This window comes from Nyctibius grandis, chromosome 15 (genome assembly GCF_013368605.1).
Source record: "Nyctibius grandis isolate bNycGra1 chromosome 15, bNycGra1.pri, whole genome shotgun sequence".
Lineage (NCBI taxonomy): Eukaryota > Metazoa > Chordata > Aves > Nyctibiiformes > Nyctibiidae > Nyctibius > Nyctibius grandis.
Genome location: NC_090672.1, coordinates 6,079,341 through 6,099,912, shown reverse-complemented (window position 1 = coordinate 6,099,912; position 20,572 = coordinate 6,079,341). Strand labels below are relative to the sequence as shown.

Genomic DNA, 20,572 nt, shown 5'->3' with positions numbered 1-20,572 from the left:
TTCTCCTTGCTTCTATACTTATAAGTAGATGCTTGTGGAATATTTCTTCTCTCAAGAATATCTAGGTATTCTTGTTCTTAAACGTCTTGTGCTCCATTGCAAGCTTTGAGTAACGTTCCATGTGCTTTTATTTCTTCCAGAGCCTGCGCTTAGTGAAGATTTACAGCAATCCTCGGCTGTGTCTAGCCCGACACAGACAGGCCCTGTGATGTATATGCCATCAGCAGCTGGTGATTCTGTTCCGGTCAGCCCCTCTAGTCCACATGCCCCAGACCTTAGCAATGTATGTAGCACTGTGGGGAAGCCTTGTTCATATTTTATAAATCTGGGTTGCTCTGAGTCACTGTATTTCTTTCTCCCAAAAAGAGAAATCTTAAATAATCAAAAGCCCAAAGGATATGGCATTTTTCTTTTAGATCTCAGATCCACACTTTTTAGAGGGATCTGTTTGTTTGGAACATACAATTCAGTGGCTTTAGTATTGTCCTCTCACCTATAAAATTTCTAAGCCTTCCTTTCTGTGCCGAGTTTGTTGATGTACTTTCAGGAAAGTGGAATACATCCGCACATGAAGTCCAACTCCTTCCTGTCTGGAGGTACATATTGGGCTTCGTTTCCAAGTACTCTAATTAAAGGCTGTGAGCCAATAACGTCTAAAGTACATAACTACAATTGAGTTTGTTTACATATGTAATCTCAGAGGCTTAACCTGTGCATATTGTGTGTTGCATTATAGGATATCCTTGATTTCCTCCCACTTCTACTTCTGAAGATAGCTAAACTCCGTAATATGTTTAAGTAGTGCCCCAGATTGTTGGTAGTACTTTATTTTAGTTGTACATACAAGAAGGGAGATCTTTTAAATGCTGAACAGAGACACACGGACAGATAAGAAGCCTGGGGAATGCTAGACCACTTCATTTTTGCTGAGGTGGTTTTTTTTTTTGTTCGTTAAGTCTTTCCTGTTTGCACTACTGTTGATAAGGTGTGTAACCTTTCCAGATGGCTGGTCGAGGTTTTGAGAAGGTAAAATGACATGAGTTTAACTCATTTGAAACTGGTCAGAATGAGGTGAACTCATTTAGGACCTCTGTTTTATCTTATTCCCCCTCTTGGAAAAGAGAAACTGATAGTTTGATTTTTAGTGCTAAAGCCAACCTAACAGTTCATAGTTCTGAATTTGATTGCAGCTAGAATTCCAAAAAGATCTTGAAAAGTCTGGACATAATATTTTCTCTCACTAAATAACACTGTGGAAAGCGGTAAAAACCAAACCCCCTTCATCTTATGAATGTGTCATCTAAATTCTCTGAAAACTGCAATGAAATTGAAGATATCTTCCCCTTAATAGACTGTTTAGGTCTTTTTTTATCTCAAGCTCTTAGTCTTTTAAACAGTCTTTCCTAATCCTTGGATATATTCCAAATGGCAACACATGTCTTTCTGTGACTTCATCACTCCACAGGGCATCTGCATGTAGCTTGCAAACAAATATGGCTTTGCTGGTGATCATTTTACATGATGAATTAATCAGAGAAAAAGGTCCCTCTAGCAGCCAGCCTCACGTGGCCTGTTCTGTTTTGTATTTGTACTGTAGGTGTGGAATAAATCAGGAACTCTGCCAACTAGCCCCACCTCCACCACAGTGAGTAGTATCTTTGCGACTGTAGGGAAGCGTGGACAGCAGAATGTCTGTATAAAAATAAAATCAAAACATTGTAGGATGCTCCTTCTTTCTAACGCCAGCCCAGACTGTGCCACATTTGAATCTGTGGTAGCAGTAGCTGTCTAAATGTTGTCTGAAGCACAGTCACGCTTGCCAGTGCAGGCAAATAATTTGTTGTCCCAGACACATGGGATATCTGCATTGATCCAGGTAGGCACTTTCTCTAAAACTCATCTTAATCTCCTTTGCTGCTGTCTGTGGCTTCATCTACAGTGCAAAACTAGCCTTGTTGCATGTGGTTGTGATCCCTGGCTGTAGTCCAAAGAATGGAACTGCTGGAAATCCTTGCATTTTTTTAATGCAGCTGTTGATAGCTGGCTTGTGCGTGCATTAAAACTTTCAGATTTCCAACTGGAAAGAAAAAGATGCAGTATTACATGTAGCTCAGCTATGCTTGGTTGTCCTGACTGCCATAGCACCTTTCCAGGTTTCACACTACTACTCAGAGTGCAGACAGGATCCACTGTAGCCTAAGGAAAGAGAAGAGAGTTTTGGTCAGGTTTGGAAACTTGATCAGTCACATCTGAGGCCTCAAAAAGAATAAATGTCACTAGAGCTGTAGGTTGGTTTTTATAAGACTGCACACCAGTACAGAGTAATGCCAATAAAACCATAATTGTGGGACTGTGTAAATCCAGTATCTGCTGGAGCTTTTTCCTGGTTTTTAGTTACTGTTTACTGGAAGCTTGTGTGCTTGTGTTGATTGTCAGTATTATCGATGCACAAACAGTGAAGTGAATGAGCTCTTCTGTGGGATGCCTCTCCTCTTCGAGTCGTTGCTGCTGGCTGTACTTTCCTGACACTTGTTCCTTCTATTAGATTCTTTGTAGGAACAGCAGTCTCGGAAGCCCATCTAATATATGTGGGTCTCCTCCTGGCGCCATTGGAAAGCCACACAGCTTGGAGACCATTGGTTTTCCTCCAGACTCAGTAACAGCAGCCGGCAGCTACAAGAAAGCACCGGGGTTTGAGCGAGAAGATCAGGTGGGGGCCGAGTATTTGAAGAGTTTCAAATGCCAGGTTAGTAGGGAATATTGGCTGGAAGAGTTGGGGGGATGAGGAAGAATGAGAAATTGCTCAGTCTAGCTTGAATGTATTTTTATTTTCCAAGGAACAAAAACCAAGAAGGAACTATTCTCATTAGCAGTTCTCAGATCTCTGCTGTTGCTTTCAGCCTCCCTTCCAGTCTCTTCCATCTTACATCTGTTCCTGTCTGCCCAGCTGCCATCACATACTCAGTTTGTAGAAGTCAAGCTGCTCCTTGTTTTCCTAATCCCTCACAACTCCTGTGTTGACCTGGGGTAGCTTCCCACATATCACTTCTTGCTCTTTCTTTTTCCATATTTAGGTCCTTGCCAAGAGTTGCTGTTTCTTTTGCTGTATTGTCTCATGGAAACTCATCCTTCCTTCTCTGTTCTCACTCTGAACTCTTACCTTGATCTCCATGACTTGGTTTGTCTTCTGTTTTCACCATTTGTTTCTCGGGTGTATTAAAAATGTCACGTTGGTTGTCTCTTGCTTCTCTGGCTGTATCATTCTGATCCTTGACTCTGTCCTGTGGCTTCTGTGTTAGATTTGAATTCCTCATTCTCATTTGAAGAACCCTCTGCAATCTTATCCAACCCACATCTCTAATGACATTCCCTCTTACCCCTTTTGGATATCCCAGTCTTGCTTGGCTGCTTCCGCAGTCTTCTCCTTCTTGGTGTCATGCCTTATTCAGACTGTTCCCTTGGCCTAGAACCGTCTCTTCCATCTCTTCTGCCACACATGAGCTTTTCTACAGTCAGCTTCTTATTGTGAATTTCCTTTCTTGATGTTGCAACTAACAGTGTCTCTGCACCATCCCTTCCAAGTCAGCAGAGTCCAACCCAGAGCTTGAGTCTCAGTTTTTATTCCTCACTGGATTTGTAAATATAATAGAACAACATCTCGATTTAGGGGAAGGAATAGCTACTTTTATGAAGAGGTGCCTGCAAAAATATTTGTGATAAGTTCTTTTTTTTAAAAAAATATAAAAAGGAATAAAAATACCTGGTCTGTGTTGCTTGAAAACAGAGAGGACTGAAAAAACAGAGAAATGCTGCTTTCAACCTGGCTACGTTTAAACTCGCGTCTGTAATATTAAAGAAGCTAGGCTTAACAAGCTTTTATTGCTGCGTTGGTATTGCACTGCTGTGAGAAAGCAGTGGAAATAGCCCGTCCAGACAAGATCTTGCATAAAGTAGTTGGATTTAGAAGCAGACTCTGTGGGTTTTATTTATTTTTACAACTTCAGGAAAATATGACCAAACTTTGCAGTAGGACCAGTCTTGAACACTGTTTAGTCTAATTAGAGTGATTTAGTGACAAATACAAATTCAGCTATATGCATGTACGCTTTCTTATAAAGGCTTCCATTGTCTTGCTTAACGTGGATGTGGCTTAGGAAACTGCAAATTGATGCAACACGTCTTTGGGGGTAAAGAGCAGACCATGCTGTGATCCTGGCGCTTCTTGCAGGCACAGCAGCTTGTAGCAGTTGTTTAGAAACAAAAGAAGAAACATGTGCTCGTTCTCTGTTGCCTCTGCTGCAAAGGAGGAGTGAACCCAAAGCCGAAGGACTGAGAGAACCCCTGTTTCCTGCCAGCAGAGGCAGGGTGCCAGGGAGGCCCTGCTTTGGAGAAAATGGGCAGCAAGCCTAAGCCAAGGAGAAAGGGGATGGAGCATGAATAGGACTTTCAAAAGGAGGGCCAGATGATGAGCGTTTTATGTCTGAAGTCCAGGCTGTGCTTCAAAGATACTGTATTCGGGTAGCCTTTTACTCATGTGGCTTTAATTAAGCAAAAACCTGTGTTAAATGACTGGAAGAAATAGCTATTAAGATATAGATGGAGGTAATCACAGTTGCCTTGTGCTAGGCTTCTACAGACAAAATTAGGTGTCTCATAAGTGTCCTGATTTAATTTTCTTTTAATCTATAATTACTTACTTTTTTAAATCCTCTGTAATTCCCTTTGGCTGCGGTGGGCACCAGAGATTCTCATATACCCTGTACATTAGACCAATAATTAGGCATTTAACTTTGTTCACTCATATTTGAAAACTTAAGAGACACTCTGGCTCAGCTCTGCAATAGGCTTGTCATTTTTCTCTGTAGAATTAGTACAAATAATTTCTATCTTATTAGAATAAAAAATGCACCTTCTGTGTTAATAGGTTCCACATAGTTTGTGGTAAGGCTGAGCCAGCAGTTAGAGCTAAAAATACTTTTCCTGAGTCCCAAAAGATTTAGCAAGCTGCAAAAATGCTGGCTGTGCTGGAGGGACTTGAGTGCCATGACCAGGAGGTATTCCTATGTCCTGACACACCGTACAGGAGGTTTGTTCCATGCTGGTCAGAAAACATTGTTTCACTTGTAATTTATGTCCCGTTTTCTTCCCCAACTGCAACAGAGTGAGCTGGAGAATTTCAGCCTGCCCTTGAATTTCTGTCTTGATCTATGCCCTTTTTAGTGTTATTCAGAGCTAAAGGAGACTGGCTTAGTGGTGACAGTTGGTTTGCTCTATTTCTTCATTCCTGTTACGTGAATTCAAGGCAGTGGGAATTGGGACTAGCTCAGAAATGTGTTCACTTTTTCTCCTTCTTAAAGAAAAAAAACCTTCCAGTAAGACTTAACTGCACCAGAGCCAGGTAGCTACATTGGCAGGAAGCCTCTCAGTGGGGGGAGCATGTCTGCTTGTGTGCCTTCACTTTAGCTGCTGACGTCTGTTGATAGCACATTTTGTGTTCAGATGAGTGTCAAACAGGGGAGGGATGTGTTGGATAATCTAGCCGGTGTGTTATCAGACACACACAGACGCACTAATGTAATGCAGCTCTTGCACACAAAGGAAAACAAGCCTGCGGTTGGTTCCGTGGTAGTTTTGCTGTGTGTAAATACGCTGTATGTTGTTCAGGGAAGCGTGAGAGAATGGTACCCACCACAGAAGGGTCTTTGCGTCTGTATCTCAACTGCCTGTTTGCCAGGCTTTGACCTCCCCCTCTGCCTGTAGGCATAAAGCTGAGCAGAGAAAATGATTTAATTAAGTAAAACCAAGGGATGAATTCTTCTGCTGCTCTTTCACCTGTCTGGTTATGTCACCTGTCTCCAGCAATCATTTATCTTTTTCATAAGACTGTCTAAGTCAAAAAGTCAAGGCATATCACTTCAGGTCACTGTGGCATCTCCTGAGCTGCTGTTGTACCTCATGCCTGAATCTCCCCTGCAGAGGTGGTGGCTGCCTGCATTTGTGATAAAAATGATCAAGCCGACTTTATGCCTGGAATGTGTCTCTGATTCAGACTGGGGGGGTTGGAGAGTGAGTAAACAAGGAGCCCTGACTCTCAGCGCTTTTTTCCTCCCTCTCTGTGCCCAGAGGGTGTGATTGATCTCCCTGTGCCTTATGCACGTAGCAGCATGGGAGGAACAGAGCAAGGCCTGCAGAACAGACCCTTACACACTGACAAGCTCATGAGGCCACTTCCTTCCCAACTCTGGTTATTGTAGCTCAGAATTGACTGATGTTGTGAGGCAGGAGGGTTGATATCTGTTAAGGATATAGTGCTGGAAGGTCTTTAAGTTGAATTTTTAGGCTGGATAGTGGAATTCTAAATGTATGCTGGCATTCAGGCAGTTTTGCAATTCCAGACAGCCTTGACCTCACTTATCTTTTATAGCTTTGAGCTCTCTGTGTTAACGGATGGGGGAAGGATTTTTTTAAAAGTCAGTTTTGATGATGTGGCTTTTAAAATTGGTTACTTATCCCTGTATTTTACTTTTCCATCCTAGCTGTGAGCTGGAAAAGTTTGAGGGAAAACATAATCTACATACTTTATTTTCCCAAAGCTGAAAAATGTTTACATAATTTAAAAATATAGTATGCCTCCCACTATTTCTGACCCTTTATTTTAGATACCAGTAGGGCTGATGTGTTAGTTATAGCAAGGCAAAATAATTCATTTTTGGTCTTTGTTCTTAAGATGTCCTTTGTGCTAGCAGAGGGCTTATAGCAGCATTGAAGGCACATGTAATTGTGACCAGTCTTTGCATAATTCTAGGGGTGGTGTCTTGATATATAGAAAGCACAGTACTTGGAGTGGTTTTGGTTTGCTATGCTTTCCTGCTCTCTGAATTCTCTAGTGCCCAGAGCAGGCTGTAAGAGAGGAGGGGCCTGTGTTTCCCATGGCCTCTCCAAAGCCAGCAGTCAGCCATTCTTAATTTTGCTGCTAATCCCTCTGCTTACCTTTTGTTCTGTTTCTTTACTGCAGCAAGCAAAAATGAAGTCTCACTCACTGGAACACAGGAGCCAGGAGCAACCTTTGTTACAGCCCAAACAGGTATGGTACTGCTAGCAGGGCTCTGGACCTAGCTCAGTGCTCGCACCACCGCAGACAAGGACACGAGCAATCTCTGTGGATCCAGACAACTCTGCAGGGAGTAAATGTCAGTCCAGACCCCCTTAGGGATGCTCAGCTTGAGGGATTACTTTATGAAGATGGGATGATTTGCCGGAGGTGTTATTTGTGAATGGCTAGACCAGTGTGAATTCAGGATAGATTCATAGGCCTGGACTGTGCTGGAGAGAGTCTTCAAATTACAGAAAATTGAGCTGGAATGGATCTCTGGAGTCATCTAAGTTCAAGGATTCTGCAAAGAGAATTTAATATCAGGTTCTAAGTCGTGTGCTGAACTAAGTCTTGAGTGAGTGATTGTGTGACCCATCCCTATGATTGCATGCAACCTGTGGGTCACAGGAGTTAATTCTGGGGCAGCCTGAAGGATGTTCATAATACTGGGCGGGAGGGGGGATGGAACGGAGAACAGTCGGCAGAAATTAAAGAAAAGCTGTTAATCTCCCCCACCCCCAGCCCAGTAGTAGTGCCAGCCATCTGTCAGGTTGGAAGCAGGCAGGAACAGGTTTGCTGCTGATCTTTGGCTCATTCCTGCATGTTTCTGAAGGGATTCTTCTATAAAGATGTTTTATTTCCTACCTCTTTCCCTTTTAAAACTCTTGTTTCAGGACATACTGGGTATTCTCCCGGTGGGGAGCCCACTGACATCCAGCATCTCCTCTAGTATCACCTCCAGTCTGGCTGCAACGCCACCAAGCCCTGCCGGCACCAGCAGCATACCAGGCATGAATGCCAATGCCCTTCCTTTCTACCCAACCAGTGACACCGTTGAGTCCGTCATAGGTAACTTTGCCTTTTTTACTTATGCTAATAGGGCTTCCTCAGACGTGGATCACCAGGTATGAGAATTGGAATAGTATGGATGTTCCAGGGAACTCCAGTTTTTTGTCTCTGTCAGTGTTGGCAGATTCCTGAGGCTGTAAGCTTTTTCTGTGACTGTGACACATCTGATGTTTTCTGCAGGTCATTATGGATGAAATTCACCCACGGGACCAACAGAAGGCCTCTGAGCCACTTAATCAGAGTGTCAGATGGTGTAAAGGGCCTTAGTTTTAGGTTTGTCAAAGTGACAAAGAGGTCTTGGAGTAGGCAGGAAATCACAGGGGCGTTTTCCATGGTTACAACCCCTTACACTCTAAATGACAATTTTATAGCGAGGGCTACCACCAGGTAGATTGTAAGGACTTGCCCGTCATAGAGTGTAGGACAGAGGGTGTAAGAAAAAGGAGAACAGGAGAGTCCAGAGAGTGGAATCACTCCTCTTAGATAGGTACAGGTTTTTGGTCACCTGTTTTTTTGGTTTTTTTTAATTTTAAATCTAACGTTTCTGAGGTGATCTCACTAATTCGTTAAAAATAATAATAGAAATGAGTGGGCATGTGTGGGACGGAATTATATTGATCATGATTAGTGATGAGGCATGTTCAAATAGATATAACATTTGCAGGTATTCATAAGCTTTCTTTATTTTACCCTATCTTTGAACCTCAGAGATGTTTTTCAATTGTTCCCTTCTACTGGTATTTCTTTTCTGAGTGGCTCTTCAGCAAAGTAGGGACAAAGTGCAAGCCAGACCCAGACATGTCATAAGCCAGTGTTACTGCATATTATGGACAGACTTGAAAGAGCAGTTTGGGGAAGACTTATGGGAACTGCTGTTATTTCGTCAAATTTTTGTTTTCATATAACATTTGGGAATACTTTGAGACAAAAAGAAATCAGATCAGGCAACAGATCCTGAACTGAAAAGCTGCCCATGACGCTTCTGCCAAACCATTTGAGAACAGTGTTGCACAGGGCGGAGAGTAGGGCCGTGCAGACTGACAAGTAGTGAGCGAAGGCTCCTCTGCATGTAGGCTCTTTGGGCCATCCTATCTCTTGAAGTTGTTGGTCCTTTATAACATAATTGGTACCTCTGTGTCTGGCAGAGTCTGCCTTGGATGACCTGGACCTGAATGAATTCGGAGTGGCTGCCCTGGAGAAGACATTTGACAGCAGCACAGTGCCCCACACAAGTGGCATCATGATAGGTACATGAAAGCAACAGAGCTTTCTTTATCTTCTGCCAAGCAGTGTTGCCCAGTCACCTCAGTGGAGCCAGCCCAACAAAGCTCTAAAACCGGTCCCAAAGTAACATTGGTTAAAACAGCAATTCTAACAAACTCTGGCAACCGCTGAGCATCTTTGAAGTGAAAGCTTGCCCTTACTGACTAGCAGAGCTGAGTTCTTGCCATTCGGCCCAGATGTCTTGGGGATGTTTCTTGAGACTGAATGTGACTTGCTTGATTTTATTTTTTTTTTTTTTTTTTTTTTTTTAAATTGAAGTGTGTAAGTAGACTCTGGAAATCATCTGATACCTCTAAAAACAGGCCAAAGTGTATGATTTGCATCTTAAGCAGAAAACTCTCCCTAGCAGTAACAGGAAACTCACTGACCTGGTAATACTATCCATCTGTCACAGAGTGTCATGGTCTGCTGATTTGATTCCTGTAATGTCTGTCTCATTTTAGTATGTGGAGGTAGGCTAAGGCCTCTTGTACCTGTCTCTAATGGGTGTCCGGGGAAAAATGAAATGTCTTATAGCTTTTTGGAAGTGGTTGTAGTTTCTGGCTACCCTTGCTGTGTAAGACAGGTTTTGAATGAGAGCTAACTTTGATTGTCTGAAGGTTTCCAAGGGAACTACACTGCCTGGAGCTGTATTGAGATAGGAAGGGACCTGTGGAAGGAACCCTAAAGAATATAACTTCCACTTCCCTGCCAAAGATAAGAGCCTGGTCGGAGAGTTACTGTGCGTGTCTGCTGATAGCCCTGCTTCTGCCACTACCCATCTGCAGTGGCTTAGAGATCCTCCACACTGCTTTTCACTCTGTTCACATCAGGTCTGGGCGTTACCTGGTGATCTTCTAAGAAGGGAGATCGGGAGAGAGTGGAGAGCAGGGCCGAGATCTCCCTCAGTCTGTGTGTGGCAGGCAGTATGACCTCTTGTGTAAGGAAGTGTGATGTCTTTGGAGGATGGGCTTTTGTTTATTTGGGGTTTTTTAATGCTGATAGATCCAGGCGCCTAAGTATGTTTAAAATGATTAAAGCTAGTCGCTGGTTCTAAGTAGTTAAGATCATTACCTGACCCAGCATGATAGTCTTCTCACTACAGGTTGTTAGGAAGTATTAAAGGCAGAGGCACATGTTTTAGAAGTGAATTTTTCATTACAAAGTATTTCACCAGATACTAAATTCATCTTCTCTAGACTGACAGGGACTGAACTCTGCTCAGAAAACCTTTTGTTGCTTTGGCCGATTAAAGAGTAGTCCGTTGAACTCTGGAGGGTCTTAATCTACGCGGTTCATGGGACGTCAGCTTCAGTGCTCCTCTTAAAGGCTGAGAGGGGAATGAAACATGAGGAGAAGTGGAGGGAATCCCGAGGGGCTTAGGAAGGAGAGAGGGAAGCTAACGCCTTCTGCTCTGAACTCCTGCACTGTGCTCTGGCCCATACTTCATGGTCATACATAGCCATCCTCTCTGTGTGTTCTTTGTCCAGGTGGGAGTTTGCTGCAAAGTTCTGCTCCTGTAAATATCCCCGGGTCCCTTGGAAGCTCTGCCTCCTTTCACTCTGCCTCTCCTTCTCCACCGGTCAGCCTCTCATCGCATTTCCTCCATCAGCCCCAGGGACACTTAAGCCAATCAGAAAACACGTTCCTGGGGACATCAGCTTCTCATGGATCATTAGGTAAATGCACAGTGTGTGTGTCCCATGTACATGCCTGTCTGTGCCATGTAAGTATTTTCTTTTAAGTTAGCTTTAATTTGAAAGTATTATTTCACTGCTGCCATTTGTATCTCTTCTTCCCGTGAGAACAGTAACAGTACTAGAAGCTGCTTTACCAAAAATCAGCTAACACCTTGTGAACAACGGAGCAATTCCCTCTACTTCCCATGTTTCTAGGCTGAGAAAAAGGGACAGATAGGTAAAGTGACTTGCTCTGATGATGCCTTCCAGGGAAGAGAGCTCTTTTCCTGCTGCCGATGCTGTGCTGAGCCTTCACTTTACATAAAACTCAGAGCTGGGTCCTCAGCTTTGCTTAGTTAAGGTGGGGATTGCAGTTTGCCTTTGGGACTGCTTGTAGGTCAGATTGGCTTCTGGAAGCTCTAGAGCAGGCTTGGGTCATTGGACTTTTTTCTCCTGTTTGGCACTCTGCACGCAGTTTTGCAGTATGGACTTTTTGCAAAAAGTTAGTGTTCCAGCTTTGTCCCCTTTTACTCCCCTGCCCCGAGGATGTGTTTCCTGTATGAGGGACTGCGTAGGGAAGAGAAATTACTTTGATGCTTCAGCTGTATCAGGCAGAACTGGGAACTGAGGGGCCAAATCCATTTTATTATCAAGACACAGGCTTACCGTGAGAAATAAAACTGGTGGGCTCAAGGCTGCAGTGACACTGGCTCTGCTCATTTCTGTTAGTAACAGTAAATATTAGTTCTCTCTATTGATACTAGATGTAAATGTTTCTTCAAATTTGAGATACACTTTAATCTTTAATATTCAGTTTAACCTAATAAAATGATTACATGCTTTTGTAATCTATTTCTGCATGCACTTATCTATGTAACTGCATCCCTTGTTTGCATAGGCCAAAACCATGCTTCCATGCCTTGCAATTGCTGTTTGTTTGGCTTTAACAGCTTTTACAATTAATGTAATAAGAAAAGAGACATGGGAGGGCATCTCTGCTACTAATTAGTGTTGAGGCTGGCTGTTCATCCCAGTTTCAGTAAGAAAAGGAAAACTTGCTGATAAGGCCTGCTTTTCATGTCAGAAGAAACAAGTTAAGCAGTTATATTTGTCTTGACTATGTAGTTATACAAATAAAAAACAAATAAATGCAGGAAATCCACAAATGCATTTAAATACTTGATTTTTAAGAAAAACGTTAGATATTTTGCTCTAATATAACCAAACCATTCTTGCTGAGGTTTTGATAAGATATTTAAATAGTAACCAAGCAGTTGGGATTCTGGAATCTATCTATTCCATGTGACTTGCTGAATGCACGTAAGTTAGTGCACGGTGTGTTTAGTTATTACTTATTTGTATTGCAATTGAGTTCAAAATACCTAGTCCTGGTCTAGTTCCCACTGTGCTAGATGCAAAATGTGTGGAGAAGGCATTCCTGAGCAGAGGGGCTCACTGCTCCAGATGTGAAATGAGAACAGCACGTGGAAAGAGGGAGTAAAAAGAAACAATGAGATAAGCTTGGTCAGCATTATGCCAGAATTTGTGGCTTGCTGGCATCTTGCTTAGTGCTGGATTCCCTTTCAAGAACACTGGAGCTTTAAAAACAAAATATGAGTTGAAGTTCTATTAAAACTTCTTGCTGTCAAACAAGCGTGCTCCAGAGCAGCTGAAATAGGTCTATGGTAAGTGGCCTGAGCCAGTGAAGAGCCCTTGTTGCTCTGCTAAATGACTTCTTAATGCACCTAAGCCCTTAGTGAAGACAAGTTACTATTTTTCAGCTGTATTTTTTTGTAACTGTTTGTGTCTTGGCTGACACTAAATGGGAAGTGGTGCTGGGTTAGGCGTCACTGAGGGGCCCTTGGCCCCAGGGCTTGCTTGCAGACACCATCAGTTCGGCTGCTGTAAGATCAGAATTATCAAATGCAACTAATTTAGGGATGTCCACACCCAGTGGTGAGCATCGCTAGCTGAAAATGACTGCTGCATCAAACTGGTGCCCGTCCATGTACGTAACACTCCACATCACTCGGTAGCTCTGTCTCAGTGTGAGCTTTTCCTGCTAGTTCTCCCCCGAGTACAAACTGTGGATGCCTGTTTTAAGTAAAAATATTTTTGTTATTAAAAGAGTACAGGCCTTGGAGCCTGTGAAAAATAGCCAGTTTTCTTTACAACTGGTTTTCTACTGCTTTGTCTCCTAAGCCTTAAATTTCTTCCTGAAAGAGAAATTATTTGAACAAGCTAAAATGGGGAAGTGGTTAGTTTAGTCTCCTCCAGTGCCAATCCCTAGCTTTATGCTAGAACTCTGCAGGGGGTGAAGCTGATGTATATGCTGTCACCTCCGCTTGTTTATAAACAGGTTTTATAAACCTGTTTCTTGCATATGCAAACAGTAGTGACGTTGGCGCATTTTGGTCTCACTGGGAAGTGAGACTGCTTTTCTAAGCACCAAGCTGAGGAGACAAAAGCAGACGTTTTCTTAGGGTATAGTGTGAGAGGAAGCACCACGTGGGTGGGCTGTGTGAACCAATGTGTTCACCGGCGCTGATGGCTGTGCTGCACAGAAAGGTGGGAAGGTAGTAAGCAGTTCAGAGGTTCTCATATGAGAAGGGGGATTCAAGCTGGTAGTCAGCTCTGCTCTAAAATCGATGCTTCTAAAAACAGCCTGGTTCAAAAGTTGCCTCTACTCAGTTTCTTGGGTCCTCCCAGTATCATTAAAGATGAGGCCTAATGGTGTGAGACTTCCCCTATAAAGTCCCTCTATGATGGACTCCTGGGTCCTGGGGATGAAAGTAATTCTTAAGATGATCTTCTCTTTCCTATGTACGCATTTTTGAATCCTGGATTTCACAGGGGTAGGGAGGAAATGGGGAAATTGCCAGCACCTGTGACATAACCCTCTCTATTTCCCTGTGAAACAGGTTTAAATGGGATGAACAGCAGCATATGGGAACACTTTGCTTCGGGGAGTTTTTCGCCCAGTACCTCACCTGCATTTCTGTCAGGTCCAGGTGCTGCGGAGCTGGCACGGCTACGACAAGAACTGGATGAAGCCAACGGCACAATAAAGCAGTGGGAAGAGTCTTGGAAACAAGCCAAACAGGTACTTGGGCAACTCCTGGGAAGAGGGATTAGAGAAGTGTAAAGGAGTAGGAAGGTGTCAGCCTTTAACGAGAGCTTTCCAGACACTGAGGTGATGGGAAGAGCTGTAGGTTTTACAAACACATGCTCTCAAGCATTCTTATTCTTTCTTCTGCCTTGGAAAGGGGGACTGAATCATTGTGCCTGATGTGTTCAGGTGCTGGACACGCAAGGCCAGGTGTCATAACAGATGCACTGAGGTGCTTGACAGTCTGTTAGACCTGGCAATTGACTTAGATCCGTGACAATTTGCCTGTATGCAAAGTTCATCCTCTTAATGATGTGAGCCAAATATGCAGAACCACAGCCCAACCAGATGGGGTATCTGGCATGAGCAGGGCTTTGAAGCGAAGCTCCAAGGATGTTTCAGAATTTGGGAACAGGGCAGATTGGACAGACCACGCCTCTGGTGAGGAGTGTATGAAAATGGGTAGTTTTGCCTGAGATTCTCTATTAGAGGCTGACCGAGTTTTCAGACTGCTTCTTTTACCCTCTGTGTTGCAACCTGTAGGCTTGTGATGCTTGGAAAAAGGAGGCAGAGGAAGCAAATGATCGCGCCAACACAGCTAACATGGAATGTGAACTGGCCCGGGAGCAGAGGGAAGCTTTGGAGCTGCAAGTGAAGAAACTGCAGGAGGAGCTGGAGAGGATCCACACAGGCCAGGACCCTCAGTTTCTGCGCTCCTTCTCTGACCTGGAAACCCTCTCACTGTCTTCGCTTTACACCCTTCAGAAACAGCTGCGGGCAAACCTGGAGAAAGTCGATAAGGTGAGTGCCAGGGTTTTGCAGGGCAGGGCTTTGCTCTCTCTGCTCCTACAGATTGCAGCTTTTCTCACTTTTCTTTAATACATCCAGAAATCAGCAGCCTATCAAAACAATTCCATGTGGATGTAGCCAAAGTGAGTTTTAGCCAGCTTACAGAAAAACACCTGCCTCTTCTTTGTGCCTGAAGTACAGAGTTTAAGTCAATCAAAGCTGCTGTGTTGATCCTAAAGGTCCTAAAAGCCATCAATGCTATGCTGCATTGCTTTTGCTGCAGAAGGTGAATGGGTGGACAGCTACAAGTCCTTCCCCTGCTGCCTCCTTGCTGTTCCCCGAACTGCGTAGCACAGGGAGCCCTTTTGCTTTGTGACTTTGATGCTGACGTGTTGCCCTGTCCCCCCTCTCTTGCAGGCGGTATTTCAGATGCAGTCAGTGAAATGCCTTAAGTGTCAGGAGGAGAACCGGGTGGTGTTACCGTGCCAACACGCAGTGCTGTGTGAAACGTGCGCCGAGGAGGGCGAGTGCCCCATCTGCCATCCCAACAGGCCCCACTCTCTCCAGTCGTGACCTTCCAAGGACACTTGTTCTAATCATATCGTATAGAACTTTTTAACTTTATACATACGTACATATATATGTATGTGTACATATATATATGTATGTGTATATATATGTATATACGTGTGTGTATGTGCATGTTTGTGTATGTGTATATATGCACACACAGGCACATACACACATGAAACAAAAATTAGTTGCAGAGCACTTTTTAATATTTTACATCCCGTATCTAAACTGCCCCTCACCCGTGCCCCACTAATTCTAACTCTTGAGGAACTTTGAGCGCTGTTTTTAATACAGATCAAAGGGCCGTTTGCAAAGAGTCCGTGTTTCTCCTCTTTTCTATTTAGGTGATAACAAATTTTTGACTATTTCCAGAAGGATTTAGAGTGGGCAAGAGGGGCTTCCATGTGCTTTCCAGAGGAACAGTTGAGATCACAGGGAAGATCGAAGTGGATTGAAATGACTTGTTCATGTCTTCGGTCTCCCTGCTCTTTCACTGACCCAGCGAGGTTAAAGCCGTCCTCCCTGATGGAAGCTCTGCTGGGTGCCTGCCTGGTGGGCCTCACATTGCCGATCTCTGAATGTGCGGAACTTTGTCTGTTATTTAATCAGCAAAGTTCGCTTTTTAAATTTTTTTTACACTCTTTGTATATTTGTATGAAAAGAAGAAAAGAGGGAAAAAAAATGTATTAGACCTAGAGCAAACCAAGCCCCAAAATTCAGTGACGAGTGTTCATTGCTGATACAGATAACGTGTTCCAGGTCTGAGCAGCCTTAGGAGTATCACCCTTGTGTCACCTGAAGCCCTTTACAAAAGAAATACGGACGCACAGGTTAGTTCTCTCCAGGCACCCCTTTGTCTGGTGGCTGTCTAGAGACTTTTTACTGTTTCAGACCAGATTAATTTTGTTTCAGCCACAGAGACCTGATTTGTAGTCGCTGCTGAAATGTGTGAAACAATTCCAGGTAGTCTGAGGAGACTTTTGTTGAACAGAGTCTATGTTTCCTGTCTCAGCACCTCAAGGATGGGTTGTGGACTACTGGGTCCAGAAGCCCTCATGCTAGAGATCATGTGTGCCTGTGGTGACAGAGAAAGTCCAGCGTGACAAAGAAATGCCACCAGCTTAGACCTGTCCAGTAGCTGAGCTTTCCTGTGGTTTTCTTTACCAGTGTGTCCACTGGATTTTCACATCAGGTGGATTGCAGTAACCTGCTGGGATCTCAACCGAAAGGCCACTAAGTTGACTAAAACATTTTTATTTTGCACAGGGATTCTGCCTGTGCCACTCCTCCGTGACCTGGAAAAGCACTGGAACCTCCAGCAGCCCACTGTTGTAGGAAAACTGAAGTTTTACCAGAGCCTCTCAGAAAGCTTCATATTTAATGCAAAGACATAATTAGGTTTGCTTCCATAATTCCACCTTTCCTTTACATGGAAGGGGTTAATATGCATTCCCAGATGATCTCTTAAGTGCAGCTCTGTGTAGTTCTTTTTTATGTTTTTCCCATTAACTTGTTTTTGGGTTTTTTGGTAAAAATGCTTTTTTTTCCATGTGTATTTTATTGTAACTAGCATCAGTTTTTTAAATTTTTTTTTTTTTATGGAGAGACACTGTTGAGTGACTATTGTGGCTATGTTGTTTGGTTATAGCCTTTGAATGTCTGTGCCATGGGGCAGCACATCTGCCTTGGTCTGATCTTAAGGAAAGACCTTTTATTAAAATACATGACCGTTTCTTTTTTAGGAAAATAAAAAAAAAAAAAGAAAAACTGGGGGGAGGAGGAAAAAGCCCAATTAAGATAAAAATTTACTAAAAAGTTTTTGTAACTAACTTAAATCATAGGAAATAAACTTTTGAATCAGGTCTTTAATATTTATAAGAACCAGAGCTGATCAGCCTGTTTTGGCTGTTGGTTTGTAACACTTTTTATCTGCTCTCCGGCCTTGCTGTGGGACTGTTCGGGGTGACGCTGCCTTTGGCCAACCCTCTTTTTTTTCCAGAGCTGTCCAACACCCGGCTGTGTGACTGCATCCGATTCCCAAAGGGGCTTTTCACTCTGTCCCTTCTCTTCAGCTGGAGCTTGTCCGCTCGTGGCAGCTCGGGCTGTTGCGGTGTGATGCAGGGCTGTGGGATCGAGGGGGCAGAGCTCTTTGCCCCCAGTTTCTGTGGGGGTACAAGGAAATTCCAGGCCAGAGAAAGCATGTTTTTCCCTTTTGAGTAAAACAGTTTCTCTGTTTTAAAACTTATACTGAAGGACCAAAGAATTCAAATCTTCCTCTGTTCGTGGCCCTTAAATTTTAACTTTCCATTGCCACACTGCACTCATGGCAGAGCAGCCTGAAGGAATTAGCACTAGCCCCGGGATGTCGCGTCCCCTTCCCTTTCCCCCAGCCCAACGTATCTCAGCACTCTCTTTGCACAAGCACACAGACTGTTTCTCTCTTTCCTCTGGTTCTTTAAGAACACTTCCTAAATTTAGGTTTTTATGAATTTGTTTGCTGCTTTTTAAAAAAAAAAAAAGGTATCTGAGATGTGAATTATTTTCTTAAGCATCAGCTGGAAAAGAGAACTTCATCATTGAGTATTTTGTGAATATTTTGGGGGGCCACTTCTGTGACAATTTCATAACCGAGTGAGGTGAGAGCAAGGGGAAAGGGCAGCATTTCTAACCCACTCCAGCAGTTGCTACTGCCTGCCCCAGGCAGGAGGGATGAACTGTAATCACAGCACTGCGTTTAAGGCTTCAGAGTCTGTGGTCAGCTTCTGTATGGTGTAAAGTCTTGTTGAAATAAACCTGGTGCTAATCTGTGCAGCCCCTGTGATGTACTGTCACGCTTCCTTCTGAAGCAGGAGCTCCTCTTTCTGTGTTACTGACACATCAGAACTAAGGGGGCTTTTTTGGCTGAGTCACGCTTCAAAACGAAGTTTGAGTCCACGAGGCTTCTCGAGGAGCAGCCCAGCTGGCTGTTGCTGAACAGCCGTGAGCATGTCTGGGTCCTGCCTCTTCACACAGGCTCCTTATTGGATAATGACATTTTCCTCCCCAAATTTTTGGGGAGCTTTGGAAGCGTTGACCTCGGTGACTATTTATGCAGGTCAGATGCTTCTGAGCTAAGAGCTGGGGGAAGGGAGTCTTAATTGTGTTGTGAAACCACAGTATCTTAAAGGTCAATAAACTTTTACATTAATATGGAAAAACAATATAGAAGCAGATGGCTTGCAACAACACTATCCTGGGTAGGTAGATACCAAAAAAAAAAAAGGCTAGAGCTGTAGATGATAGCCAGGAGCTGAAGAATTTTGGCATCGCTTTGGGCTAGCAGGACCCCTTTTAGATCATCTCCAGCCTTAGGTGATGTAACCGCGTGCCAGCTGTGGCCCGGGAGGGACCGGGGGAGACGCTCAGAGCTGGAGCACGGCATTTTCCGTAAGCAGACCCCCGCGAAGGGAGCTGCTGCAGCTGCTCCCCCGCCGAAGGGTTTTACACGTCCCGTACATCTCTGAAGCTGAACCTGAGCCGCTTGCAAGGCTTGTGCAGCTGAGACAGTGAAGAGAAGTCCTTACCCCGGGAGGAAGCCTGTAACGCTGAACGGACTCAGTAATTCATTGCTGTTCCACCAGCACCTCCTCTCTTTCTCCTTTTCCCCCATCTGAGAAGGAAGGATATTACCAGTGTTTTCCTCCAGAATTATAATAATCCTTGGAGTGATGGCCAACAGCAAAATAGATGTTACTGATGTAAAACCCGAGTATTTTAAAGGTGGAGTATTCCTGCACACTAGTGACTGCATCGGAGAGATGTCTGGGGCTTCCCCACTCCGTAGCTTCCAATGTTAAAACAAAATAAATACAGTATACATTTAAAAAATAATACTACTACTACACACTGCAGTATTTCTGGTGGCAATTCTTGCCCCGTCTCTTCCCCAGGAGGAAGGGCACTGGGCAGGAGCGCCCCGAGTCCGTGTAGAAGTTGGCAGAATGGTGATCGGTGGTGTGTAAAACGTGTTGTTGATTCCATGTATAGAACTGTGATTTCAGCTGTCGTTCTCGCGTACTCTGTAAATATGTGTTTTGGCTGTCGGAAACCTGGTTTAGACTCTTTTCTTGGCAGAGTGAATTTGCATGTGGGGCTGGAAAGAACTCAATCTGTGTCACAGTTTCCAAGGGCAGGATGGATTTTTTTTTTTTTTTTAGAGGACAATAAATTTTTATTTTTTTGCTAAGAAAAAAAAGATATATATAATAAAGCAGTGTGTGTGTGTGCGTGCATGCCCGGGGTGTGTGTGTGCAGCCCTGTGCCCTGCTCTGGGGCTTGCGGAGGGGTGGGGAAGCCTGTGCGGTGGAGCTCCTCGAGACAACGTCTCTGTGGCTAATTTTGCCTTCTCTTTCACACGATCAAGAATAATTTCTCCCTGAGCTCCCTTCTGGATCAAGCCCCTTTTTCAGGAGGGGTTTGCCCTTCACCTTTACGATCGAGGTGCAATGGAAGAGGGGGGAGAGTCGATGCGGTGTGGTTAGGTGGGGCAGAGGCTTCTTTGGAAGTGGCAAAACCACAGAGCAAAGAGCATTTTGTCACCCAGAGTGTTGGTGTGGACAAGAATTTATCTCTTAAGTGTCTCCCACAAGAGCTGGGCTGGGCGGAGGTGAGCTCTGCCCGTGCAGCTGCGGGGATATGAACATTTAAAATCACTACACACATAGTTTCATGCGTTGGCACCCAGAAGAACACGCCTTACATGTAGAGCCGAGAATTACCTTTTATTTTTGGTCCAATGAATGCTTCAAAGATGCATCAACCACTTACCCTGAGTCCAATCGCAACAATCATCGGAATCACCCATTTAGGTTATTAATAATGCAATAAAATCGGTAAATGTAAGTGCCTGTCCCCTTCCCTCTTGTGTTGCAGCAATGTGCCTGTTGGGATGCCTCACCAGGATGAGGATGATGATGGGGATTTCTTCCTCCTCAGTCTTGCATTTGCTAGGAGCTGGTTTTGTGTGCTTTAAGCCATATTTTTTAATGCTTAGGCTGTTCTCCTCCTGGTCCATGGGGGTTAGTTACACCCTGATCATTTAAGGTTTATTAGGGCTCATCTGTAAAGGGTGTGATTTCTTTTGGGGTGGGAAAAGACCCACACAAATGCGTGGAGCTGAGCAAAAATGAAGCTTAAAAAAAAACACCTTGGAAAAAATGAAGTGCAAACAACCTCAAA

The 20,572-nt window shown here is 43.9% G+C and overlaps 1 protein-coding gene across 6 annotated transcripts in view; it reads left to right on the top strand.

The window, feature by feature from the left end:
* Positions 1 to 19,551, top strand: part of UNK (unk zinc finger) — a 46,097-nt gene extending 26,546 nt beyond the window's left edge. Inside the window, exons 8-17 of one of the 6 annotated variants that reach the window (XM_068413337.1) lie at positions 141 to 283; positions 1,598 to 1,645; positions 2,546 to 2,710; positions 7,016 to 7,084; positions 7,768 to 7,942; positions 9,088 to 9,189; positions 10,696 to 10,884; positions 13,806 to 13,987; positions 14,537 to 14,794; positions 15,200 to 19,551. In XM_068413337.1, the coding sequence (XP_068269438.1) occupies positions 141 to 283; positions 1,598 to 1,645; positions 2,546 to 2,710; positions 7,016 to 7,084; positions 7,768 to 7,942; positions 9,088 to 9,189; positions 10,696 to 10,884; positions 13,806 to 13,987; positions 14,537 to 14,794; positions 15,200 to 15,355 (1,487 nt within the window). In that variant the 3' untranslated portion in view covers positions 15,356 to 19,551. Of the gene's footprint in view, positions 1 to 140; positions 284 to 1,597; positions 1,646 to 2,545; positions 2,747 to 7,015; positions 7,085 to 7,767; positions 7,943 to 9,087; positions 9,190 to 10,695; positions 10,885 to 13,805; positions 13,988 to 14,536; positions 14,795 to 15,199 lie in introns of all 6 variants that reach the window. The other 5 variants (XM_068413339.1, XM_068413336.1, XM_068413338.1 and 2 more) reach the window with 5 other exon arrangements.
* Positions 19,552 to 20,572: the final 1,021 nt, after the last annotated feature.